The 12,072-nt window shown below is 36.5% G+C and overlaps 1 protein-coding gene across 1 annotated transcript in view; it reads right to left on the reverse strand.

Moving 5' to 3' along the window:
- Positions 1–12,072, reverse strand: part of RNGTT (RNA guanylyltransferase and 5'-phosphatase) — a 181,805-nt gene that overhangs the window by 52,289 nt on the left and 117,444 nt on the right. The window contains exon 13 of the mRNA XM_065630920.1: positions 11,673–11,773. Coding sequence (XP_065486992.1) covers positions 11,673–11,773 — 101 coding nt within the window. The remainder of the gene's footprint in view (positions 1–11,672; positions 11,774–12,072) is intronic.

Below are 12,072 nucleotides of genomic sequence, written 5' to 3' on the forward strand. Positions count from 1 at the left end.
TAAACAATTGGCATACGATACACGCAAAAAAATTCAAGTTGTGTAATAGCATCCTCTTATTTTTAATACAAAAGAGAAACTAAGGTAAACAACAAAGAAATCATCACTTTGTGCAAAAAACATTCATAATTTCCTATTATAAGGCTGAGTAAAAGAGGAAAAAAAACCAGTTTTGATTATCTAGTTTTAATGACATAATTCAAGTAGCTGTAGCTTAATACTTCTGCTATTAAAACAGGCTGGAAGAAAGCATTTGCACACTGTACCACTGTCTCATCTAACAACAAAAAATTATTCTAGTTTATCATGATATACATTTCATCTATCAAAGCACAATTTTCTTAACACATAAGTAATGTGTGGAGATTTTTGTCAAACTGTGTCTTGTGCAGAAACTAAGGACCAACATCTTGGTCAGTGAGGCCTGAGAGTCATTTCTGCTCCTCTTCTTGAATGAATTAGTTGAGAAAGGTTAACCATGTCCATAGTGAATTTTCCCTTATGGAGGGGAGAGAACAGTTCAGAGATATCCAATTCACTTTTGAGTCCATCTGTCCTGCTCTGCTCCCCAAATCCAGTGATCTCCTACCATCGAATACCCACATTCAAGCAGAATTTTGTACTCCTGAGTAAAATGATTAAAAACTTGACCATTTGAGATGTGATACTTTAACATTCACCAGAAGGGTGAAGTGCTTTTATAAAGATCTGTGAGACACGATGGTTCTGAAATATAGGCTCGAGGGGGAAAAAATAAAATAATCAATTTCACTATCCTGTTTCACTCTCCTCATTCCAATCGTTTCTATCCTGTAATTAGAGGCACATACATTATATATAATTTATAATCCGCTGAAAAATATTTGCTCACAGTGCAATCTTCCAATACTTTGGGAAAAAAGGCTTTACTTTAAAGTATGAAAATAGCCAAATATTATAGCTTTGAAAATATTTAGTTGTTAGAAGGGGGAAAAATGCCATCTGCTGGGTATAGCTGTGGACTGTCCTTTTCTTACTAACACACCACGCTGCCCCGAGCGAGCTTTCTCTTCACTTCAGAATTCATTTTTCCCATCTTGAAAACTGATACAGATATATGCATTCCTTTTGGGGAGTATGTAATAGCGACCTCATTAAAACTGTGTAGCATAAAGCCTCTTACTGTTATATCTCTCAGAGATCAGGAGGTCTGACAATAGGTAGAATAAGTAGCATTTGAATAAGGATGCTTTTAATCTTCCAAGAAGATTAGAATTGTTCCTAAATCCCCCAATATTCCACATGCTTTTGTATCTTCACATACATAACTTTTGCAGTTGGGTAATTAAAAAATTATGCAGCTTATACGTATAAAGCAGAGCAACACACTGGCATTTGTTTCTCTATTAGTCACATACAACTTTTCTACCATTCATAGTCGAGCAATGGAACACCGGTTGGTAGAGCATAGATGCAGAATCAGTTCATTACCTCCCTTAAAACCATGAAACCAAGGCATTGAAAATCATATTACTTAAGCAGGAAAAATAACAAAACGGGGAAGCTGAGAATGACCAGTTAAGAAATATACTTATATGACAATAGCTGAGAATTAGCAATAGCAAAGTCAGATTTAATCAAATGGATAATCATTAAAATTAAGAAGTATGACAAAAGGAGAATGGAGTTCCCACATGCAAACATGAGGAGGAAAAGAGGAGAGTTTTGTTTTGATTCATAACAGCCAAGGGAATTCTTTTGCATTTGTGTTTGTGTTTTTAATTGTACAACATAAAGCAGCATCTGTCACTTGTGTGTGTATATACACACATATGCATATACGTACATATATTTATAAATAAAATATCTGATTCATTTCATATGATGCTGAAACAGCTTACAACCTTGGACATCTGGGTTTCAAGGCTGAAATAAGGGCTTATTTCTCACATACACAATGATGCTAAAAATGAAGTAGGTCTTGTGAGTGAACATGTCTTCCACGTTTTTAAGAGAAAAGCCTTGAAGTTCATTTCAGAACAGAATTCAGTGCAAACACTGTGTTTGTACTTCACACGCACTGTCATGAGACTGCTTTTTAAAAAGCAAGAAAGCATGAAAAGTGTATGAAAATAAAGAACTGTGGCCTTTGTAAGATCCCCTAGTAGGATGACATGCTTACATCTGTTGTCAGATGGAACCAAATCTCTATTGAAAACAACTAAAGGCTTTTTACAAAGCAGTAGATATTCCCTTTCAAAGTGCACAAGCTCCATACTCGGTAGTTACTGTTCTTTTGCCTATTACTTAGGTAAGTAACAACATGGATTCTTCATTGACTCATCAGGCCTTGGTTATGCAAACTGGTCTCTCACAGACAGTTACATGCACCTATAGCCTCGCTGATTTTCATGTGTTTCTACAATAGGATAAGCATATTTTCCCAGAAAAAAATTACAAGCTGGGTGTTAGCCAAAAAGATGGCAAATGTGAATTACCAAGCCTATGGCAGACCCTAGGTCATTAAAGTAACGGATATCAAAAATCTAATTTATTTCCTCGGAATGTAAACAACCCTTAAAACGATAATTTTTCTCATATTTTTTTAAATCAAACATCACAACCTGGATCCCTACAAAACCAGAGATACTGGATAATTATTCTAAAAAATAATTATGTAGGTTTCTTTTCTAATGTCTCTGAGGTTGTAAGATAAGCGCATGTACCAAGAGTTTCCCTTGGCTATCAAAGGGAAAGGTGAAACTGCCGATAATCTCCCAGCATTTTAGAAGCCCACAGTTGTATGCATACCATATTGATAACACTGTTATGGCAGAAATGCAAACAACCTGCATCAGGGTCATTTATTTTGTTGACATGTTTTGCTGATTCCAATGTACTTGTGAATTCAGGAAGCCACAAAAAGCTGGGCTTCAGGTTCCCAAACCAATTTCAAAACATTCTGATGGTATCGAAGCAAACTGAAAGGTACTCTTGGAGTTACGACTGTCATGAATTATTCTTATCTTTAATATATTCATTATTTAGTACTTATATCCGTTCTCTTATGATTTGTGAGTTTGGTATTATCAGAAAATTACATTAAAAAATGTTCAGAATAAGACCAATGAAGCGTACAAAACAGTACAGAATCTCTGGCTGCCCAGTCTGTTCGTTCTACTCTACCACAGTGATAATTCTTTTCTCCTCTCAGTTTGCCTTATTCTTCTTCGAAATACACTACAGCATGCAAGGAAGTCATCTCAGCTGAGGCTTTTTCCCTTAAGTACAGGTTCCTTTCATTCCAAACACGATGGCAAAATACTTAGTATTCAGATCTCTAATAATTTCATACTAATGCTCTTTTCCAAACAAGGTTTTTAATGTACCAATCTGTAAACTCAAGAAAACAGACAATAAAACCTCATTAAGCAACAAACTAAAAAAAGAAAACCCAAACAACTGAATACTAATACAGACTGTAGGCAATTAATGCAGGAAAAAATATTCTGAATTAAGGTATCATTTATAGCATACCCATAAAATCTAGCAAATACTCCTTGTCTGAAGGAGAACAAATAGTTACCACAAGCAAAAATGCATTTCAAAGAAGCGCATATCAATTTATAAAATCCATTAAAAACACTTTGAACAGGATGTTCAAGAATACGCTCTAATAACTTCTATAATTTAAAAAGTTAATTTATATTGGTGCAAAAGAAAAATATGTTCACAACTGAATTTTATTAAGTCTAAGAGCAGCATACTTATTGTTCAAGATATAGCAAAAGGAAGAGAAACATTTTCCCTATTTAAATTAGACAGTTTTAAAATTATGCATCTGGCAAACATATAACAAAGAACAATGTCAAATTCCTCTTTATAAAAAAATGCACGTTATTTTACTTTGCGACTCAAAATTCTTCTCTACAACGACAATCCCACAATTTGTAAAGTAAATGTAGGTACGGCAAGTATTCTGAAAAACTTCTATGAATATATACAGTAAAAAAAGCATGAAGATATAAAACCAAAAATGTTTCAAAATATTTAGTAATGAAATGTCTAACAGTTCCATATCATTTGCAAAATATTTAACATCTGATCTCTAGGTAACCATAGAATAAGTCTGATTGGAGAGGACCTTCACATGTCACCTGTCTCATGTTCAAGACAGGGTCAGCTTCCAAGTCATATCAGGTTGCTCACAGCCACGTCCAGTCAACTTCTGAATATCTCCAATGACGGAGACTCTACAACTTGCCGGTCCTACTACAGTGTTTGACCTTTCTCACACAATCTCTCCTCCTGTCCTTCTACAGTTTGTGTCCTTTGCTTCTCATTCTTTCAACAAGCATCTCTGAGGGGCCTGGCTCCATCTTCTCTATAACCTGCCATTAGCCTTCTTTCTCTCGCCCTGAACAAAGCCAGTTCTCTCAGCCTCATGTTTTCCAATCCCCTCGCTGTCCTGGTGGCCCTCCACTGGCCTTGCTCCAGTGCATCAATGTCTTTCTCATATTGAGGAGCCCAAAACTAGACACAGCCCTGCAGATGCTGTCCCACAAATGCTGAAGAGAGGTGAAGAATCATCCTCTCCACCTGCAGCCCAGGTATCAGCTGGCCATCTTCACCACAAGGGCTAACTGCTGCCTCAACGTCAAAGCTTTGCCCTCCAGTACCCTGAGGTCCAGTTTGCTCTAAGGAGTCCCTAACTTGAACTTGCTCACCTGTTGGTAGCAATTTATTTCCTTGTGCTCTGCCACAAGGTTCAAGGACCTCAGAGGTCTGAGCATAGACCTTGCCAGTCAAGACCAAACCAAAGGCGGCACTGGGTCCCTCAGCCCTTCTGTCTTTTCTCACTACGTCTCCTGCAGCATCAGCAGTGAAACATTTTCCTTATTCTTCCGTATGTTACAAAGGTACCTACAGAAGTCCTTCACTTATCTTCAACTCCAGCTGGGTTTTGACTTTCCTAATTCCTTCCCTCTACACTCAAACACTGTTTTTATGTTCTCCACAGAGGCCTGTCCCTGTTTACATCCTCCATACCTTCATTGTTTCTGTGAACTGACTCAGGAATTCCCCATTCCAGCAAGCCAGCTGTCTGCTCTACACTTGTCTTCCTGCGCACTGGAAAATTCTGTGTCCTTGTGCATTTTGAGGATGCTCTCCTTGAAGAGCAACCAGCTCTCCTGGGTCCCTCTGCACTTCAGGGGATACTACCTACCTGCCATGGGATACTACCTACCTGTTCCTTGAAAAAGCCAAAGCCGACTATCCTGAAGCCGCAGATTACTTTTCCACTGCCTGTTTCTCTCACTCCTCTCTCAGATTCTACCACCTTACAGTTGTTTAGCTGGGGATGGCATCAGCCCTCAATTTCCACTGTCACAAGTAGCAAGAAATCTAAGCTACGTGGCCAAACAGGAATAAAATATCTATCCAAATGTAAAATAGGGCAGCAAAGTGCATGGGAGATAAGAAAATTTCAGGGGCATACAGTCTTTGGGAACTTTTCTTGATCTTGCTTCCAGATAGAAATGGATCTTTAACAGAGTGGATAATTGTTATGATAGCTGACATGAGCAACTGGAAAGACTGCTTTAAGGTGGCAGCTAGTTCAAGAAAAAAGAACAGGGTCTATAAAACATACAAGGCTACATTTACATTCCATTTTGCAAGCATATAGATAATTTTAGGATGATATGAGGCAAAGCTTTTAAAAATCTGGAGAAATGAGTAGCTAAAGTAGAATAATTATCTGACAGATGGAGATTGCCCAAGGCTGCCACTTGAACACATAAAAAGATGAAGCTGAGTCCATTTCTGCAAATTCAACATTAGAAATTCCAAGAGCATCCTGAGTATTAGTTGTGGAAAGTACAACATTATGTTCAGTGTACCAGAGTACAGATAGAGGTTAGATTCAAAGCCTCACTCTGAAAATAGTTTTTAAGAACTGAAGTGCTACAAAAAGATTTTAAATATCCTCACATAAGCACTATTGCATAAGTACTTAGAGCATAGTACCTAGGTAAAATGTATATCTACTTGTTTCCATCGCAATGCCAGTGGTGGCAGCTGTGCACGCATATTTCCAACATGGTAATATTTGTCCTTCCCCTCTTTGTGCCACCACGCTGTTCTTTCTACACGTAACACCCTTTCTCAACTAGTTTGCACAGCCCTGCACCTACATCTCTCCAGAACTAGGAAGACCAACTGTGGTAACAGGTGAATGCCTGAAGGTGATAGCTAAACAAATTACTCCTTTACTTTCAGTTGCAACTCTTACGTTCCATAAAATGTAAGCAAATTTGAAGCACATGCTTCCTTTTAACAACAGTACAGCCATAAATGCAGTTAATATATTCAAACCTGCACTCCTCCTGCTGTCATCCCAACACGGCGCACCTTTGCATCTATTTGCAACATCTTGTCCTTATTTGTTCTGTAATTGCTGTGCGACATCATCTGCATTCTGCCTCATAACTCCACTGTACTCGACAGAAATGCAGCCCCAATCTTGACTGTGATCTTTGGAGAATAGAGGAGTATGGGATTATTATTTTTATCGCCAAAGTACTATTTGTAAAGCTCCCTTTCTGTGAGGGATGGCATGCGTAAGAACAAGTTTGTGCTCTTTGATAAGGCGCATTCTGCAAACAGGTGAGAAGACAAAGAGCTCGCAGCCCAAACCGAGAATTTATGAATCACGTAAAAGGGGGAATGGAAAGAGAGGAGGGAGCAACAAAACATGGGCCAAACAAACGATCGTGTCAGTTCTGCAGATTTTGGCTGATTCAATTAACTTCCATGATTCTTCAGCCAGTTACCATTTTTTTTCTCAAAGCAGAGAGTGAGGGAGACTAGTTTATAAAACAGATAAGCTACTCGATGACAGAAAACAGCAATCTGAGAGCAAATCAAGAACATCACAGTTATTTTGAATCAGTTGCAGCTTCTTCCTCCCTGCCCAGAAGTTGTTTCTAATTTATAGAATAAAAAGGTCAACTTCATATCTAACAAAAGGAAAACATCCACTTGCCTGTAGTTACAATATCTATATCTGGTCGTTGATTTGTAATTACCAATGTATCCAAGATTTCAAGCCCCTGCTGTCAACATCTGAAGCCCCCGCTGTCCCTGAATGTATTGTACTTCATCTCCCATTTTTTTATTACTTGACAATGCCCATGCTAAAAAGAATTTTGCCTAAACACTGTTTGTTTGTTTTCCCATGTGGTCTACTTAATTACGGATATAATAAAAAACCCCCCACAATATAGACTTGCTACTAACAAAGAGTTCAAGTCTACTTCAGATTACTTTTTTTTAAAGAAACAAGCCTTTCTTACTATTTTTGTCTTAGAAGATGAGTAAAATTCTTGATTCTTTCCAGTATTTCAAGGTTCTATACAAATTTCATATTATTCTGCAATTTGAAATGGTATAAGATTGACCCAGTAAGACATTCACTCAAAGCAAATAAAACCAAAGCCTTGCTTGTAATTTGATTTTATCATGTCTGATTCAGATAAAATTAAGGGACCTGCACAGGCTAATTAAAAAACTGTAAAAGGAAGTATGGACATTTAAGAAATCCTGGCTTTGGAAGCTGCCACAAATCTGGCACTATGTAGATATTTTCAGCTGATATTTGTGACATTTAAATAAGGCTCAGAGTTGTTTGGGGGGGTTTATTTTTTTAAGAAATATTCTTAGAATCAGGCATTTTGGGAAAAAGCATCTCTACTGTTTAAAAACAGTCTTCTCTGTAATATGACTGAGATATTGTACATGGCAATTAAATATCCTCCACATTCTCTTCTAATAAGGTCGTTTAACTTGTAGGTCATTTGGAAATGCAATTGATGTGTTTAAGTCCCTGTTATTTTATTTTCTATGAGCATCATCGCAATTTAGGAAAAATACAAGGTACTGTTATATGATCAAAGGGCTCCACTTTGCATTGTTGATGTGAGACCATTATCTTAGTAAACGTGGAATGACAGAGAAGTGCTGGGAAGTGGGTCTAACTTTTTAAAGCATCCGTAATGTGGGGGCTTTTAAGTTCAACTGCTGTGTTTCACCAGAGATAAACAACAAAGTACTCTCTCGTTTACCTGATTTAATAAGCTGTCCGTTGTTTTTTGTATTGTGTGTTTGATTGTGGTTTTTGTTTTTTGTTTCTTTGGGGGTTTTTGGTTTTGGTTTGTTTTTTTTTAGTATGATTGTTTTGAAATAAAAGTAACTATATTGATGTGATGAGAAGAGATCGAGAGAGCGCATAAACTGGAATTCTTGCAAACACAACATAAAGAGAGTTAATCTAACCGTCGTCCTGATGCTTGGACAGGCTGGACTATGACAATACACAGGGGACAATTACCATGGCTCAGCTGATACGCTGTAATTCACTAAGGTGCAATAATGTGATTTCTTTCAAATATGTGCACTGAACAGGAGTGTCAGGATTAGGTCACTGAGGTTACAGAAACCCTGCCTTTCTTTGGGATGCTATAGTATCTTTTTTCTTTATGTTTATTCTTTGTTATGCAGTCTTCATCTTTATAGGAAAGCTTATTCTAAACGTACTTCATAGATCATAAACCAAATCCTTCTTTTTAATTCAATGGCAAAGCTCCCTCCAACATGAATAGTGAAATAAATGAACCCTAGATAAAAAACAGTTGGTCATTCATCCATAACTGAACTACATCTGGGGTGAAACACAGCAATTTTGCAGTTAACATTACTATTGCAGACTGATCTATGGGTGGAAATGCACAACTGAAAGCACAGGGGAATTTTAGGTAGATGGAAAATAATCATACTGAGTAAAATCTGGCAGACTCCCTAGAGGCAACTCCTTTATTCAAAAGAAAATGCTCAGGATTGTTTACAATTGTTCAGGATCTCAATTACATATGCCATCCAAAAGACATGTCCAACAGCTGACAGTCCTCTAATCTCAAGCTACTGAATAAATAATGCCCTGTATGCTTTTTTTCACTATTTAAGTGAACAAGGAACTATAAATACAAGGGCTGGATGGCTCAAGGTTTGTGATACAGGTTCAGCCTGTCTCGCTACTGGTCGGGCTGTGAGCTGTGATAATACCACACACACTTGTAGCACAGGTTTAGATATGTCTGCATTTCAAGATTTAAAGATGAGCCTGTAAATCAGAACAGAGGACTTGGAAATTACAGACAATCCCCCTTCTCAGTTTTTCAAGCTGTGAACTATTTGAGATCAATACTTTGACTTTGGCTCCTCATTTGTCAGTAGGAGATCAATACGAAGGCATACCTTCTATTTCCATAAATATTATTGCTTAACTCCACCAGAACAACACACAAATTCTATAACAGTACTTTAACCACATCTGTATTGCTCTGCTGTCAAATGCACGACAGATTTCTTTTCAGATTACTGAAGAAGAAGAAAACATTTTTTACTTAAAAGGTTGAAACCAATATCAATGCTTTTAATCTCAGTGGGGCAGGGAGAGGCAGGAAGCCTAACTGTGTTATGTTAGAATTGCCATTAGTAGGACATTCAGTCCATCAAAACAGAAATCAACCATTTTATTATGGTAGTGCTCAGAATTCAGGAGCTGCCTTTTTTACAGTCTAAAAGTAAAGATGCTTCTTTTAAAACTCTAGTCAATAACTTCAAAATCAGTATAATTCTGACGTTTCCTCAAATGAGTTCAGCCTTTACCAAGTGATAAATTGGATACTCAAATTAACAACTGAAGCAGTTAAACCTGGAGTATTTCATTCATTGTTTGTGTTTAACTGGGCAGAAGCTACTGTTTCATAGGTCATTACTTAACATAAATACTTCTCTCCCAACAACGGAAAATTATTAATTTTCCACCCAGTACTTCATTAGCTTTTATTTGTTGGATAAATGCACTTATATTACTAATACCAGTCAACTGTCACATGAGATGAAGTAAAACATATCTGGAAGTATCGTACTTTATTTATCGAATGTCAGATTTCTAGGATTATTTTTTGTTATGCATGTGAGAGGAACATAAACAGCAACATATTTAAGTATTACAGTATTTACAGACTAATCCAGGTAATTATTTCCACAATATGGGCAATGCACTTATTTTCACACAGCTAGAATATGGCAGAACTTTTCTAAATGCTAGAAGTGTTTCCATTTTCACACTGGAACAGCCGTTCTTTAATAACTCACTACTAACTGCCCAACTTTTTAGAAATAGTTTTTGCTAGCTAGTATTTTATCATGTTTTCATGTTCTGATCAAATAACCTATGACACCATATATTAAATGTAACACAATAGCACTAACGATTTTGTATTTGAAATCAGTGTTGACTAATCAAGCTAATATTCCTTTTTTATTGTGAAATGAAAATCTGTTGCATTTTGCTTCTGAATCTCAGGATACTACTGTATACTTACAAGCTTCAATAGAAGTCACAAGAATATCATAATAAAAGTGACCTTCCTGTCAAATAATGGTTTGGTTTTTTTTTTACAGAAACCTTTCCTATTACACAGTTCTGTGACTTAAATAAAAGCCAAACAAACTTAAAATGTTTGTAATGAGCTGATTCTCTGAAGTCAAAATATTCCTGTATATTCTCTGAAATAGCTATGTTGTTACTGATGACTTCATATTACATTTTCAAATACAAAAATCTGAACAGACACTTCTGACCTCACGAAATGCTCAGAAGTCAGCAGTTGAGTACAGTTTGCAGAATAAACCGCATATCCTTAAGATACTCTATTCACCTAATATATTCATTAACATGACATGCAAATATCCAAAAGTTAGATAGGCCATTATTAGCACTCTGGTATACGTAAGCTATATATGAATTAATTGTTTAATCGTATTGGGTTGCCTATGGCACCAAGAAAAGACAAGCTACATGTCAGTATTTCAAACTGTCAGTTGAAATGAGCCCCAGATGTTAAAACATTAAGCAACTTAAAAATCAATTAACTTCATTTTAAACAAAATAGTTTCCAAGGCAAACTTCAAACTAGTGACTCAATCTTCCCCTCCCTGGCACAACTGAACATTGAAATTGCCCCTATTAAATATGTGTAGTGACTGACCTAGGCGAACAGTATATAGAAGTAATGTAATGTAAAGGTTTATGTGTCTTCTGCCATTACAACTCACTGGTTTTGATTAAGATTTTAATGGTTTTAAAGACAATACCAAAGAATACTGATTGAGTAAAAATGTCAAGTTTTGTTTTTCTCTACGAAAACAAGTGCCTGTTCGTCACCGTGCAGAATTCTAAAATGGAAGAAAGCTTGGGTTGTTATTATTTTGCATAAAAACAATGGAAAACAGTTATTTTACGTAAGAATCTAAACTAATATAGCCTGCCCTTACTTTCTAAAAACAGGGTAGTGATTTTAGGGGTAGTGCCAAATCCAAACAGGACTTCTAAAAGAAATTTCATGAAACTTGATTTAAGAATGAGTAAATTTACATTAGAAACATCTGTCACTGTTTTTCACTACAGCACTGATCACAACAGTTGTCTGTATTTTCAATGAACAAATTGTACAGCATATAAAGGCATAGCCCCAGGAAATGTCAAGAAATACCAGAGGAGGAATTATTTGCTAAGGGACATTCACATGAGTGCTATACATTTAAAAAGGGAAGAGATTACATACCCCTCTCCACCAATTCTTGTTATCTTTAGACGAAAATCAACGGAGTTCAGGCTGGGTGGCTTCCACTTCAAAATATCATCACATCGACCGGGCTTGTATTTCTGAGGACAATTAAAAAGCAGTTTAATTATCCTTATTGTTTTTCACTGGTTTTAAAAGTAACAATTCAGCATTTCAGACTATATTAGCTGTCTCTAATGAATTACAATACTTAGTGTCTGAAACAGTGAATTCCATTACCACAGAGGTAGTTGTGCTTCACTACTTTATTTGTTGCTCCCTTTTAAAACTGCTTAGTACTGTACCCAAGCCATTGCATATAATAAAACGCTGAGAATTGAAAAAGAAGTTAGCGTATAGCATACCTCATTATCTCTCTCTGGCTAAAGGAAAATTTCAG

Source organism: Caloenas nicobarica, chromosome 3, assembly GCF_036013445.1.
Source record: "Caloenas nicobarica isolate bCalNic1 chromosome 3, bCalNic1.hap1, whole genome shotgun sequence".
Taxonomy (NCBI): Eukaryota; Metazoa; Chordata; class Aves; order Columbiformes; family Columbidae; genus Caloenas; species Caloenas nicobarica.